The 16,225-nt window shown below is 39.2% G+C and overlaps 1 protein-coding gene across 2 annotated transcripts in view; it reads left to right on the forward strand.

Moving 5' to 3' along the window:
* ARHGAP10 (Rho GTPase activating protein 10) overlaps window positions 1-16,225 on the forward strand; it is a 308,238-nt gene that overhangs the window by 184,740 nt on the left and 107,273 nt on the right. For both annotated transcript variants that reach the window (XM_008685462.2, XM_008685463.2), the window contains 2 exons: window positions 3,404-3,462; window positions 15,869-15,974. In XM_008685462.2, coding sequence (XP_008683684.1) covers window positions 3,404-3,462; window positions 15,869-15,974 — 165 coding nt within the window. The remainder of the gene's footprint in view (window positions 1-3,403; window positions 3,463-15,868; window positions 15,975-16,225) is intronic.

Genomic DNA, 16,225 nt, shown 5'->3' on the forward strand with positions numbered 1-16,225 from the left:
GTGTGTGTGTGTGTGTGTGTGTGTGTGTGTGTGTACGTGTACTGTAGTATCCTAAGTTGTGTGTAGGGAACATGACTTATAGTTTTGCATCTGTTTTGTTTTTTAAATAGCTTTGTTGAAGTGAAATTGCCCTGTAATAAACAATATATATTTTATAGCGTACATCGTGGTAAGTGTGACATGTGCATACACCTGTAAAGCAGTCACCGTGATCAAGACAGTGAACCTAGCCACTACCACCTAAAGTTTCCTCATGCCCCTTGGGAATCCTCTCTCCCACCCTTCCCTTTTTACTCCCTCTTTCCTAGGCAACCACTGGTCTGCTTTCTGTCACTGTGCTTTAATTTGCATTTCTTATAATTTCAAATAAATGGAATAAAAATCTGTCTTAAAAAAAAATCTGGGTTCTTTCATTTAGTGTAATTAGAGGTTCATTTGTGTTGTGGCCTGTACCAGTAGTTCATCCCTTCTTGTTGCTAACCAGTGTTCCACTGTATGGATACACCACAGATTTTTTTTTTAATTTTATTTATTTATTTGAGAGAGAGAGTACACGTGAGTAGGGGGAAGGGGCAGAGAGAGAGATGGAGAGAGAGAATCTCAAGCAGACTCCCCACTGAGCATGGAGCCTGATGTGGGGCTTGATCTCATGACCCTGAGATCATGACCTGAGCCAAAATCAAGAGTTGGACGCTTAACCGACCGAGCCCCCAGGCGCCCCTTCACCACAGATTTTTTTAAAATCCATTCACCTCTTGTTGGATATTTGGGTTGTTTGTAGCTTCTGGCTGTTACAAATAAAGCTACCAAAGTCCTTTCTGCACATCTTTGAGTGAACAGCCTTATATTTCTCTTGGGTCAAGCCTAGGAGTGGAGTGTCTATCAACATTGCATATTGGATATATGTTTAACATTTTGGGAAACTGATGCACTTTTTTTTTTTTCCAAAGTGGTTATATATATTTTTTGCCTTCTCACCCTAAATGTGCAAGAGTTCCATTTCCTCTACATCCTTGTCAACTCTTGATATGGTCAGTCTTCTTCATTTTAGCTATTCTAACAGGTGTATAGTGATATCTCATGTGCTGTGAATTTTCGCTTCCATAATGACCGATAATCTTAAACTTTTCTAAGTGCATATTTGCTATCTATGTATCTTCTTGGGTGAAATGTCTGTGTCTTTCACGCAATTAAACAAACTGAGCTATTTGTTTCCTTATTATATTTTGATAATTTTTGAATGTATTTTGGATACAAGTCCTTCCTCAGATATGTGCTTTACAAATGTTTTCTTCAGTCTGTCACTTGTCTTTTCCTTCTCTTAATAATGTCTTTCAAAGAGCATCAATTTTGATGACGTTCTAGTTTATCAGCTTTGACTTTTTTTGAACTGTACTTTTGGTGATGTATCAAGAAATCTTTGCCTAATCCAAAGTCACAAAGGTTTTCTTTTATATTTTCTTCTAGGAGTTTTATAGTTTTAGGTTATACTCTTAGGTCTCTGATCTGTTTCGAGTTCATTTTTATGTAAGATATGAGATATGGATCCAAGTTTGCTTTTGAATATGAATGCCCAGTTATTCTAATACCTTTTATGGGAAAAGCTATCTTTTCTCCCCTGAATTGTCTATTGGGATGATCATACAGTTTTTCTATTTTAGTTGTTAGTGTGGTGAATTGCATTCATTTTGTTTTACTCTTAAGGCAAAACCACATTTTTGTGATAGACCCAACTTGGTCATGATGTATTATCCTTTTATTTATCTTGTTGAATTTGATTCTTGTTGATTTTATTTATGTTCCTTTTTGTATTTGGTGTTTAATTTATTCTTTTTTTTTTTTTCTGACTCTTTAAGATGGAAAGTGAAGTCATTGGTTTAAGACCCGTCTTCTTAGATAGGTGTTGAATGATATAAATTTACCCATAAATACTGCTTTACTAATAACATCCCTTAAATTCTGATATGCTGTGTTTCATTTTCATTTTGTTCAAAATACTTTCTAGTTTCTCTTTCTTTGGGGTTTTCCAGATATCTTTCTGTTGCTGATTTTTAATTCAGTTTTTATTGTAATCAGAGAAATGGGCTGGTATAAATTAAACCCTTTTAAACTTATTGAGATTTGTTTGATGGCCTAAAATATAGTTTATCTTGATAAATGTTCCATGTGCACTGGGAAAGAATGTATTTTCTGCTCCTTTTATTGGGGTGTCATTTAGGTGAGAGACATATCAATTAGGTAAAATTGGTTGATAACTTTATTCAAATCTTCTGTATCGTAACTGATTTGTCTGCTTGTTCTATCAGTTATTCAAATGGGGAAGTATTTAAATTTCCAGACATAGGTGTGGATTTGTCTGTTTCTTCTTATAGTTCCATCGATATTTGTTTCATGTGTTTTGAAACTCCTATTATTCTTAGACACAGTAACATTTAGGATTGTTATGTCTTGTTGATTAATTGTCCTCTTTAGCAATATGAAATGAACTCCTTTATCCATGCATTTTTTTTCTTGGCTTTCGTATATGTCTTAAATTTTTGTGTGTGTGTGTGTGTGTGTCTTTGATTTTTTTTTTTTCCTTGAGCATTTGAAGAGGAATTTCTGAGTTCCACGATTTAAACCTCTTCAAGATTGTTAATATCTTGCCAGATTGCCCTCCAGGAAGACTGTGCAAATTGATACTTGTCTAAGTATTCTTTAAGTGTTTTTACAGAGTCCAGAGATCTGGTCTTTTAAAATTTAAGATAGGTATAAAAATTCACTGAACTGTAGCATTCTGTTGACCGCAGGATAAAATACACTACCATTTGTGTAATCTGCTTGGTAGAAGATTAAAATTATGTGGGCATTTTTTGCATTGTTATCAATTTTATTTCGTATCTCTTTTATTGTTTCATAGGCGTAAGCCAAAAATGGATATCATATTTCTGTAATAGAGATTTGTAAGAGGAGAGGATATGATCTTTGTTTAAAGTTTTCAGTGTTTTTTTGTGGCATCTTCAATTAATATCCTAGACATGATTTTCAAAACTAGATGCTTATATTTGGTTGGATAGAATGTTTGACTTTAAATAAGTTAGTATGTGGAAAGAAATTTTATATATAAACTCAGATGTTTGTAAAGGTATTTTCCAAGATTAAATGTGAAATATTATGTGATTAGATCTGATAGGGATTTGTGGTTGCTTAAGCTTTGGGTAGTGCCTGGTACAGATAGTAGTTACTAAAGTAATCCATTTGATTTATATATCTTTTTGATATGTAAAAAAATTTCATAGGGAAAGTTTTACACATTAACTGAGAAATGCACATCATATTTGTAGCCTTTTATAAAAGATGAACACAAATAACAGTGACCTGTTTGGATGTGTTTGGTTAATTCTCGGCTGTCCTTTTCATACAGGAGTCTTCCAGAGCCTCTTATGACCTATGAGTTACATGGAGATTTCATTGTTCCAGCCAGTAAGTATTATGTAGAGGTGTAGTGGTTGACAGTGTGTTTAAACTAAAATTTCCACATGAAAAAAATGTCACTTAATGTTCTTGTAATCTATGTTAAAAATAGAAATCACTTTAGGAGATGTTTGGTCTCGTCCCTCTTTTAGAGGGTGAAAAAGAAGGACTATTAATATATTCATTCATTCATTCATTCACATTTATTTATTGCCTACTGTGTGCTAATCATTGGTAGACACTGGGTATGTGGAGCTGTGAAAGGATTTCTGCCCTCAGGAGTCCATTCTCCAGCAAGTATTGGGGCGCACACACCTCCCATTATCCCATAAAATGTAGAATAATGGTATGAGCAAAACGGTTTGGTAACAGAAAAGTATTTAACTTGCAGAAGGTTGGGGAAGATTAGCAGATTTGGAGAGATTAGCAGGTTGGAAATGGCTTCACATAGAAAGATATTTAGATGGAAATTACAGGCAGAAGGAGTAATGTGAGATAATGCCAGAAGCCCACACAGTATCTGATAGAGAGTGAATTATATGTGATAAAATGTTAAATAAAAAAGGCCTATAGTTGGTAGAATTTTAATTTGTGATTAAATTTTTCGTGAGTCATACTCATTTGGAGTTGTCTTGTTTTCTCTCTATTATTCATACACCTCAGTTTTTGTGTTGACACATGGTGTTTAATCATCAGAGTCGTCTGAAATACATTGGTGTGAGGTATTTAATAGTTAAGGAGATGAAGGTTGAGACATGTGAAGTCACTTGCCAGATTATAGGGATCTTTATTTAAAATTCAAAACCCTAGCGCCATTGGCTAAACCTGCAGGATTGGTTTTCACAGGTGCACTGACAGTAGCTATAATTGTATTTTCATTTCCTTTTTTTTTTTTTTCCTTCCCCCTTGGATGTATTCCATAGTTTAATCTGTTGAAAAATTTAGAGCAATCCCTTTGGGTCCTGTGTTACTGCTGCCCGAACATTGCTTTAAATGTTATCTTCTTGTGAGGTCTTTGCTGCAGCCAGTATAAAGGTTCCTGGTGTGTTACAGAGAGAAGCAATGTGTAGGCCCAACTAGCCTGTACCTATAAAATAGGCCTTCGGAAAAGGCAAAAATATGGTTCCACTCACTTCTGTTTTCGTGTGGAAGAGGGATTTTTTTTTTTTTTTAAGAGAATTTGTGTGATCAAGGAAGTAGGGGAAAGTTTTCTTGGCAAAAACTCAAGCAAACGCTTAGTTGTTTTGATTCCTTCCCTGTGGCATTTTTGGCAAACAGGGGAAAGAGAAATTAAACTCTAGTTGGAGGACAATTGTTTCATGTTCGCCTCAGAGACTGGAAAAAGCAGAAGAGTGCCAGTTTTAATCTAGAATCCTTTGAGAATGGGAGAAAGATAAAGTGATTATGGAGTAAGGTTTTAAATTACCGCAAGTTAATGTCATTAGGATTATCACGCCTTTAAACTGAAGCCGGTGTGTTTGAAATTCTAATGTCAATGTGTTTTACCAGATGGAGGCTTCGTAAGAGGAGGTAGGAACTTGCGAGTGGTAGTGGAGTCTGTGGCAGTAGGAAAGGAGCTTAAAGAGTTTGTTGAGGCCGTCCTTGAGCAATGTGGCAGAAGAGATCGCATAAATACTAACGGTAATATTGCCTGCTAGGCCGGTGCCTTGTGTTTGGCCTCCCGACATTCTGGGGATGCTGTAATAAAGTCTCCGCAATGATTTGAATAACAGGCCTGTTCCAAAGAAATACTATAGCTACTGTAATTGTTGGCGTGTGTTTGCACCCAAGTGGAGTTGCGGTTGGAACGGGACCTGTAGTTACCTTCTTTAATGAGAAAAAGTGCGTGTGTTGAACGGGTGTATCCAGTATTCCCAGTGTGGACTTTAATTTTTTTATTTGAGTTTCTCTGAGTACCCTTCTCGGTCCTCACTGTGCCTCTCTCAGGANAGAGTGTGGGAACAAATTCTCTAATCTTTTGCACATGGACTTGCAAGTATTACATAAAAACAGTTACAGAAGTCAGGTGGCCAAAATTAGTCTCCCCTTTTGAATATTGTTGGAAAATTGGGATTGCAGTCAGGCTATCATTTTCCATTAACAACGGCACAGATGACCTTGTTGTGCGAAAGTGTCTGTTAGCAGAGCTGACTGCTAAAATTATCAAGCATCGCCAGTCTTTGTTACTGCCTCTCACACCAGCACGGAAACTAATTTTTGATTCCTTCCAGCCATGTGTGGTGGTTTCCATCTGTTCTGGGCTGTGGAGATGGTCTCATTTGCCCTCCCTGCTGAGAGTTCTGGAGGTTTCTCCTGGGTCCCTTTATTTTCTCTCCTCGGTTTCTTCCCCATTGTTTCTGTTGAGAGACCGTGGGTTAATTTCTGGAGTGCCTGATACAAATATGAATTTTATTTCTTTTTTGTCACCACAAGACAGACATTTTTTGTTCTTCATTCTTGAAAAATACTGTACAGTGTTGAATGCATTGGGAAATTAATTTTTTTAATAGAAAAAATTAAGAGAGATAACTAAACCCTCTCAGCTGAGAGAGTTAACTAAAATTGCCGAAAGGAACTAGAGTCCCTCTGTATGGAAAACCATTCCTTTGTTTCTCCTTTACTCACACACACAGTACTTCACTTCTGACACCTCTAGTGACCAACTGTGTGGGCTTTTTCCCCACTCCAGCCAATTCTGTGACACCAGCAGAGCGTCCTACAATTCGATGCAGTTCTGATTCTTTCTACCTGGAGTTCGGGTCAGGTCCCTCAGGACAAGGGCTCAATCCCACAAGACTGCCCCCACTTCAGACAACAGTTGTGAGTCCCAGGTTGTCTGCAGGACTTCTGACTAACTGCCTCGAAATCAGGGTTTCACAACCCCCACCTTAGGCATGATAAAGGGCTCACAGAACTTGGGGAAACACAAAATTGTATTTGCCAGCTTATTATTTAATAAAGGATAGGACAGAGGATACGGATGAAGAGCCAGATGAAGGGATACATAAGGTGAGGTCCAGAAGTGTCCTGAGTACAGAAGCTTCTGTCCCTGTGGAGTTGGGGTATGCCACCCTCTGGCCATGTAGATACGTTCACCCACTCTGAAGTTCACCAGACTCTACTGTTTGTGTGGAGGTGTTATTATGTAGACATGATGGATTATGAACTCCATTTCCAGCCTCTCCCTCTCTGGAGAATGGAAGGTAGGACTGAAAATTCTGAACTTCTAATTATGGCTTGGTCTTTCTGGTGACCCGCCCCCATCTGGGAGCCCACCAAAAGTCACCTCATTAGAATAAAAGATGATCTTATCACCCAGGAAATTCCAAGGGACTTAGGAGCTTGGCATCAGACACTCCTATCACTTACAAAATTATGGAGGTTTTGGAGCTTTGTGTCAGGAACTGGGATCAGAGACTAAATAGTAGAACAGAAGATTCTTTGAGCACTCCTAATGACAAGACTTTTAGGAGCTCTATGTCAGGAACCAGAAGCAGAGCCCAATATAGATTTCTTATTACTTCATACCATCCATCTTGTGAGAAAATATAATGAGCTTTTAATATAAAAATTCATAAGATGAAAACACAGTTTACTTGGTCTATGTAGGAATGCAAAAGTTGGTTCCCATCTAGGGAAGGCTATTAGGTGTCTACCTGAATGTTTTTATGTGGTGTTCATTATCTCTGAGAATGTTGTAGTCCATGGTCTGTGTCTTAGCCTTTCAAGCTCAGAGTTCTTTTTTTTTTAATGATTTTTTATTATATTATGTTAGTCACCATACAGTACATCCCCGGTTTCCGATGTAAGGCTCGATGATTCATTAGTTGTGTATAACACCCAGTGCACCATGCAATACGTGCCCTCCTTACTACCCATCACCGGTCTATCCCATTCCCCCACCCCCCTCCCCTCTGAAGTCCTCAGTTTGTTTCTCATAGTCCATAGTCTCTCATGTTTCATTCCCCCTTCTGATTACCCCCCCCTTTCTTTATCCCTTTCTTCCCCTACCGATCATCCTAGTTCTTATGTTCCATAGATGAGAGAAATCATATGATAGTTGTCTTTCTCTGCTTGACTTATTTCACTTAGCATTATCTCCTCCAGTGCTGTCCATGTTGTAGCAAATGTTGAGAACTCGTTCTTTCTGATAGCTGAGTAATATTCCATTGTATATATGGACCACAACTTCTTAATCCAGTCATCTGTTGAAGGGCATCTCGGCTCCTTCCACGATTTAGCTATTGTGGACATTGCTGCTATGAACATTGGGGTGCATATGGCCCTTCTCTTCACTACGTCTGTATCTTTGGGGTAAATACCCAGTAGTGCAATGGCTGGATCATAGGGTAGCTCAATTTTTAACTTTTTAAGGGACCTCCACACTGTTTTCCAGAGTGGCTGTACCAACTTGCATTCCCACCAACAATGTAGGAGGGATCCCCTTTCTCCACATCCTCTCCAACAATTGTTGTTTCTTGCCTTGTCTATTTTTGCCATTCTAACTGGCGTAAGGTGGTATCTCAGTGTGGTTTTGATTTGAATTTCCTTGATGTCAAGCTCAGAGTTCTTGATATATCATATTGATAAAAATTGGATCCACTCAGGATTGGACTCATGTTAAGCTTAGCTTGAGAATGACCACCAAAGCCTGGACACCTAATATGGCATCATACAAAAATATTTTCCCCCTGGACGAGAACACTTGTCTTGCTATGTTCTGTGTGTTTTCTTTCTGTAGTCAAGTTACCTGGCAAGCAGAATCATAATCACAAAGCTCTTAAGTCATTTATGATGAAAAATATAATGATTAGAGGATCCAGGGCACTGACATTTGCCCAGCTGGAATATTCTATCCCTGGTTGGTACACCTGCATGGGAAACAGGAAAATCATGTGATCTTAGTTGGGAAGGACTTCGAAACATGGACATTAAAGGAATTGAATGCCTAATGACATTGAGCTATTTTAGCTGAATATATTTATTTCCCAGTGGATAGGGTCACCCACAGAAGAATTCGAATATTTGATGTCTGTTGAGTGACGAAACTTGGGAAGTGTTTGGATGTTTACCTCTAATGCTTTCTTAAAATTACAGTACTATTGACTTATGACATTTAAATATGGAAATAATTTAATATTTATCTGCCTGGGTATCTTTGATAAGCTCCAGTAAGCTATGGTCCTATCTTTTTCAGTCTCTGTTAGTTGGCACAGTATCATAAGCACATAGACATTAAGTGTTGTGGATGCTGATTTCTAGTTTCACAATTAAAAATGCTTTTGCTGTTACAGTAAACTCCTAATTCCCTGACATATGTTAGGAATTTGGTGTTATGATTAATTCAGTATCCTAGATTTTAAAAATGTTATGCTTTTCATTATATAATTTATATAAATTAAAATATAATGAAATGCATATAACATAAGCCACTGAGGATAATTTATCTAGTTATGTAATTTATCAATTAGAAAACTTTTTTTGAGGACCTTAAAGTTATTATCATGTGGCACCCACATGGCAATTCCCATTTAGTAGAGATTTTTGATTAATCTCAACATAAAACAAAATGAAGAAAAAAGTAGTTTTACTTTAAAAGCTGTACTTCCAGGGGTGCCTGGGTGGCTCAGTCGGTTAAGCATCAGACTCTTGATTTGATTTCAGCTCAGTTCATGATCTCAGGGTCCTGGGATCAAGCCCTGATTGGGGCTCCCTGCTCAGTGGAGAGTCTGCTGGAAATTCTCTCTCTTCCTCTGCCCCATGCCCCCACCCCCTAAAATAAATAAATAAACTTTAAAAAAAAAGTGCCTTACTTCCAAAAATATTCTTCTTTTTGAAAGAGGAAAAAAGCAGGCTTGAGAAAAATGTGTGATTTCAAATGAAGATGGGTGTGGGAGGGGCACTTGAAGGAAGTGGAAGGCTTTTATTCTAGTTTTCAGAACCAGTTCTACTATTTTTAGAAATGAAGAACCTTAACCTTAGAGAGTGGGAAATGATTTCTCTAGATTGTGTTTCTGAGTAAGTAATAAATCCCTAAATCTTAAAATTAGATTTTCTTTGGAGAGAAATGATTATTAATGACAAGGTAGACAACATGAATTAGAAGTAGCTTTTTAGTGCAAAGTTATATAAAATTTTCAGTTTTTGAATGTATGAAATTCTTATCATAGGCAGTTATCCTTTTATTCCTTTGGAATTTTTTTTAAAAATTATTTTTCAGAGTCCTGACTTCAAATTTTCCCCTACTTTAGTTTTTTTTTTTACAGTTAAAGCTGTGAATTGAATATGTTATTTTTAAAAAATTTTTCATTTTTCTCCAGCTTTGATTTAGTAAGGTATTATCTTGGTTTTAACTCCAGACAAAAACTTGATTATAGGGGTGCCTGGGTGGTACAGTGGTTAAGCATCTGCCTTCGGCTCAGGGCGTGATCCTGGCGTTCTGGGATCGAGCCCCACATCAGGCTCCTCTGCTATGAGCCTGCTTCTTCCTCTCCCACTCCCCCTGCTTGTGTTCCCTCTCTCGCTGGCTGTCTCTATCTCTGTCAAATAAATAAATAAAATCTTTAAAAAAGAAAACTTGATTATAATTTGCCACCTAATTTGTGTTTTTTTGAAGTATTGTATTTGAAGTATTGACACACAGTGTTACATTAGTTTCAAATATACAACAGTGATTTGACAAGTCTATTTGTTATGCTATATTCATCACAAGTGTAGCTGCTGTCTGTCACCATATCATTGACTACATGCCCTTTGCTGTACCTTTCGTCCCCCTCACTTATTCATTCTGTAACTGGAAGCCTGTACCTTCCACTCCCCTTCACCCATTTTGCCCAGCACCCCCCCCACAACAACCTGTTTGTTCTCTGTGTTTATGAGTCTGTTTAAGCATTTTTTGTTTGTTCATTTGTTTTTGTTTCTTAGATTGCACATTTAAGTGAAATCGTATGGTATTTTTCTCTACTTGACTGATCTCCTTTAGGTCCATCCATGTTGTTGCGAATGGCAGGATCTCATCTGTTTTTATGGCTGAGTGATATTCCTTACTAACTCTTTACATAGTTGTACTTTTGTTTTCAGTGACAAATTTAGTTTGTTTCTAAGAGGTGTTTTTTTTTTTTTTAAGACTTTATTTATTTATTAGAGAGAGAGCACAAGTAGGCAGAGTGGCAGGCAGAGGGAGAGGGAGAAGCAGACTTCCCACTGAGCAGGGAGTCCAATGTGGGGCTCGATCCCAGGACCCTGGGATCATGACCTGAGCCGAAGGCAGACGCTTTACTGACTGAGACAGCCAGGCATCCCTGTATCTAAGACTTTTTACTATGTGATAGGATTTGATTATTTGTATTCTGCTTTATCAGATGCCTTTTCATTTCTCAGGCTTTTTGCTTCCTTTGTCTTTAGCGACAGCTCTGCCCTGTGTTGTGAAATCTCATTCCTCACTCTGAAACATCCCTTTTAGAACAGAGCTACCTGGGGCGCCTGGGTGGCACAGCGGTTAAGCGTCTGCCTTCGGCTCAGGGCGTGATCCCGGCGTTATGGGATCGAGCCCCACATCAGTGTCCTCTGCTAGGAGCCTGCTTCTTCCTCTCCCACTCCCCCTGCTTGTGTTCCCTCTCTCGCTGGCTGTCTCTATTTCTGTTGAATAAATAAATAAAATCTTAAAAAAAAAAAAAAAAAAGAACAGAGCTACCTGTACAATCACTGGAAGCAACTCATGTTCAGAGAGTTGATGGGTGGTGCTATTTTTAATGACATGGAGAGATGTCCAAGGTATATTAAATGAAATAGGCTATTCACACATTTCATTATGAAAAAAGGAAGCAAAGTTCTAAAAAGATTAAACCTAAATTTTACCAGCCTCAGTTAGGGTGAGATTTATTATGGGTGGCTTAATGTAAGTGAACTTTTTGTTGAAACATAATAGAAATGTACACGAATAATAAGTATACGGATTAATGAATTTTTCACATAGTAAGATAGCCGTGTATTCAGCCCTGGATCAAGAAATAAGACATTGTCAGAGTCCAGAAACGCTTTCTCACACCCACACGGGCCCTGTGACATACAAGCACTCCCCTGACTTCTGACACCATAGGTCCAGAGGTTGGGGTTGCTGCATTTGCATTGTATCTAAATGGAATCATCCAGAATATCTTCGTTTGCATTCAGCTTCTTTAGCTCATCTCGTGACATTCCTCTGTGCTCAGTGAATCAGCAGTTCATTCTCTCTCCTCGTGCTATAGGATTCCATTGTACAAACACACCACAATGCATTTATCTGTTCTGTCGAGGAGACTGGAGTGGTTTCACTTTGGGGATTATCAAGAGTGCTACTGCTGTGAACATTCTAATATGTGTCTTTTAGTGAACGTTTATGTGCATTTCTCTTGCTTTTGAGTAGAGTTTTTGGGTTGTGGGTTGGAATGTGTGTGTTCAACTTTGGTAGGTACTGCCAAAGAGTTCTCCGAAGTGATTGTGCCGTTTAATTATTCCCACGTCGTTAGAGTCGAACAGTTACGGTTACTTCGTATCCTTGCTAGAACTGAGTACTGTGTTCATTTAAAGCCATTCTGATGGGTGAGTGGTAGTAGCTCATTGTGGTTTTAATTTCATTACCGTAATAAATAACGAGGTTTAGCACTTTTTCATATGTTTACTGGTCATATGGCTAGTCTCTTTCCTGAAGTCTTTTGCCTGTTTTTCTTGTGGGTTGTCTCTTTCTTTTCAGATTGATTTGTCGTTCTTCATAGTCTGATGGTATGTTCTTTCTCAACTTTATGTATTTCAAAGTATTAGTGATTGCTTTTACTGAGTTGTTTTATCTACATTTTCTAAAATTTTAACAGAGCAGATATCTAGTTTTTACAATAAGGAAAAAGTAAAACCATCATTTTGAGGAAACAGATTCCCTAAATCAGACAAAGGCAAAACCATATTATCTCACTTCCATGTGGAACCTTAGAAAAGACAAACAACAACAAGCAAGCTGATAGCTACAGAGAACAGAGTGGTGGTTGCTAGGGCTGGGGAGTGGGCAAATGGGCAAAACGGGTGAAAGGAGTTGGAAGGAACAAACTTCCAGTTATAAAAGAGTCGTGAGAGTGGAATGTGCAGCATGGTGACTATAGTTAATAAAGTAGTATTGTGTATTTGAAAGTTGCTAAGAGAATACATCTTGGCAGTTCTTTTTTTTAAAGATTTTATTTATTTATTTGAGAGAGAGAGCGTTAATTGGATGTTAACTAGATATATTGTGGCGATCATCTAGCAATATATACACATTGAATCGTGTTGTACACCTGAAACTAATATAGTGTTATATGTCAATTATATTTCAATAAGCACAAATTCGCCTTTCTTGATCTGCTTTATCTCTCTTCCCCCTTTCCTTCCATTTCTTGATTTTTGAACCAGTGATCTGAAATCCCACTCTCTCTGTCCCTTCTAGCCACTTTTTAACCTCCTTGTACGACTAAAGAGGGACTCCTGGCTGGCAAACTTGGTGGTGGGTGTCCAGGCCCGCCTCCCAGTCTTGCTCTTCCTCGTCCTTCATTAACTCTTGATACCACTGGGCTCCTCAGGCCTTGCATGTTTTTTCTCGCTTGACTTTCTGATGACATTGAACCTCCTGGTCCTCCCTCCTCTTCCTCCTCCTGTACTTCGTTTGACCCCCACTTGGCTTCTCCCCTGCACCCTGATGCAGCTCTTTCCCCCACAGGATGCTCTGTTAGCTTTCTGAAGTAGTCGGGCAGCCTTGGCCATGTGCTGGAGGTCCCCTGCCTCTGGAGAACATTGCTACCTTCATCTCTAATGCCTCCTACCACCTAGATCCCTGCTAGATATCTGCCTCTTGAACATCCCTTCCTCCATTCTATCCCTGCTAGATATCTGCCTCTTGAACATCCCTTCCTCCATCACTGCCACCATCATTTTCCCCCTCAAACTAGCATTTTCTCCTCTGCTCCTGTCTGTCAGAGGGACTGACGATACTACCACATAACCCAGGCATGAAACATTGGTCATCTTTGCCTTTTTCCTTCTGATCCATGGCCAGTCTGCAGCTAGATCCTGTCAATTCTACGTCTTCCATAGGAGCTCTCACATAGTAAGAGTAATGCAAACAACAACAGAGATGATGGCTAACAGTGATGGAAAACCTGTATGTGCCCACCACTGGCACTCGACACTTTGCAGGTGTTACCTCACTGAATCTCATAGTGGCCTTTTGAGATAGTGCTGTTAACTTCATTTTGCAGATGAGGCACTGAGGCCCAGAAACCTCCAATAGTAGCTATCTTGCTCTTGTTGTCAGTTGGAAGGAGCAATTCTAATGCCTACCTGCCGGCTCTACTTGTAATTCTACCACCACCCCCTCTTCCTGCCTCATTACTTTTTGCCCAAATAGCATTTCCCTCCTGATTGGCTTTTTTCCCCATTCTAATCCATCCTCCAAAAAATGTCAGGTATATCTTCCCCAAATTTGACTCCTTTCATATTTCTTCCCAGCCTTACTTAGAGTGACTGATTTAGAAGCCAACAGTAAAGACAGATTCTTCAAATTAGCTTTTACAAACCAGAGTTTGGCCTCTTACTTTCTTCCATTACCTTAACGTGCTCTCTCTGCGTAGACTGCATTTTCTTATACTGTTTGCAGAATCTGGAGTGTGCCCCTTACTCCTCAGTTCTGCTTTTCTTTAAATTCTTCCCTGTTCTTCAAGACCCAACTCAAATGCCGTCCCTTATGTGAAACCTTTCCTCAGCTTTTCCTGCCAGCTGTCTGTGAGCCTCCAAGCAGCCTGGACCGTTCTTTCTGCTGCCTCAACTGATCACTGAATTGCCATCAGTTGCTTCTTTGACACCCCTGAAAATTCTAGTAGAGTTCTTAATAATAAGCATTTTATTGATTTGTTTGATATTTTCTGTCAAGAACATGATAAAGGGAATTTGGGCGCGTTGCTAGTAAGACTCACGGATAATTCATTCCAGAGTCTAAGGAAAAGTGAGTGTGTTAGTTCCCTAGGGATGCTGAAGAGCTTAAATAGATCAACCAGTCAGTAAGTAAATAAGTAAATAAATAAGTAAATTCATTCATTCATTCGTTCTTTCGTTCTTTCATTCACTCACAATTCTAGAGAATAGAAGTCCAAAATCAAGGTGTAGGTTAGCAAGGCCTACCTGTAGAGGCTCCAGGGAAGGCTCTTTCCTTACCTCTTCCAGCATGTGGTGGTTCCCAGCCATCCTTGGCATTTCTTGGTTTGTACATACATCACTCCAATCTCTGCCTCCATTGTCACATGATATTCTCCCCTGTGTCTATCTTCATACGGCCATCTTCCCTTTGTGTCTTTGTTTTCTTATAAGGGCACCAGACATACTAGATTAAAGGACCACCCTACTCCAGTATGATCCAACTGATGGCTTCTGCAATGACCTTATTCCCAAATAAGGTCATTATGTTAAGCATGTCTTTTTATTCTGGTGTTTTGACATCTGGGGCTTTACTGATCCTGGGGAGAACGCCCTTCCTGGGGCTAACCAATTCCTTGAGATAGTAAACTGAGCGTGCTTTCCATATGCCAACCAATCCAGAGCCCGTTTTCTCTCCTTGACTCTGTCTTTTGGGCTCTTACACTCCAAGTCAATATTCTCCTGCCCTAATCACCTCAGGGCCAGGTACCAGATGTCTGGGCACAGCCCCCGTGCTTCAGAGCCTGCTAAAATAATTCAAACCAACCAATCCTGAGTCTGTTTACTCTGCTTCGCCTCTTCCTTCTCATGGAAAACATGGTAAAGCCTGTTGCCCACAGTTTTCCCTTCTTCCCTCTGGCTCTCGGCTGACCCTGGCACACCTCGCCTGCTGTTTCCAGGGAGTGTGAGTATAAGACTCTTCCTTCAACTCAGTCATTTCCATGTCTGCATGTCTTACCATACCTGATTAAAACAAATCCCACGTATGTTTTAAAACAGTTATGTTCTGAGACAGTAGGGGGTTAGAACCTCAGTGTATCTTTTTAGGGGATAAAACTGAACCCTAAAAGGGAAGAACCTATCTGCCCCTATTTTATTTGCATTCCACTGTGGGGCAGTGACGCAGTGACTCGACTTCTCTGAGGGATGAGCAGACTTGAAGTGTAGAGTACGAGAAGGAGAAGCTGTCGTAGCCCTCTGTTCTTAAATATCACCCTAGGGAAAGGCACTCATTGCGTTCACACTGACATTATCTTGTTGAGGCACAGAAGACTAAGAATAGGGCAAAAGATAGGCTCCCCCCTTTTTGGGGAAAGGTGGCAAAATACATTTAAATTCTCTGTTGAAAGATGTTGAACAGATGAGCTGTTGTCATGATTGATTTCTGGGACTGTATTTGATTCTGAGCAATCTAACTATTTTTTTCTTTTTTCTTTTCTTAAAGAAAGTGGAAGCCCAGAATCTCGTGTTAATGCTATCCATTTCTTGGTACACAAACTGCCAGAGAAAAATAAAGAAATGTTGGACATTTTGGTGAAACACTTAACAAAGTAAGCCCCCTTTTCTTCCTACCTTCCTTTGTTTCACTCCGGGTGCCATGTGGGGTTCTTGGATTCGTAACAGTTGGAAGTGGGGCTGTCTACACAATACCAGGGACCACGCCTGGAAAGGCAGGCTGGACAGTTGACTCACTGTGTATGTTTTGGACAAGAGCATTGAAATATGATGCTTTCGTGAAGTCATATAATTATTTGCTTAACATCACTGCCAGCGACTTGGGGTTTGATTGGAAGTAAAAGAA

This window comes from Ursus maritimus, unplaced genomic scaffold (genome assembly GCF_017311325.1).
Source record: "Ursus maritimus isolate PB19 unplaced genomic scaffold, ASM1731132v1 scaffold_11, whole genome shotgun sequence".
Lineage (NCBI taxonomy): Eukaryota > Metazoa > Chordata > Mammalia > Carnivora > Ursidae > Ursus > Ursus maritimus.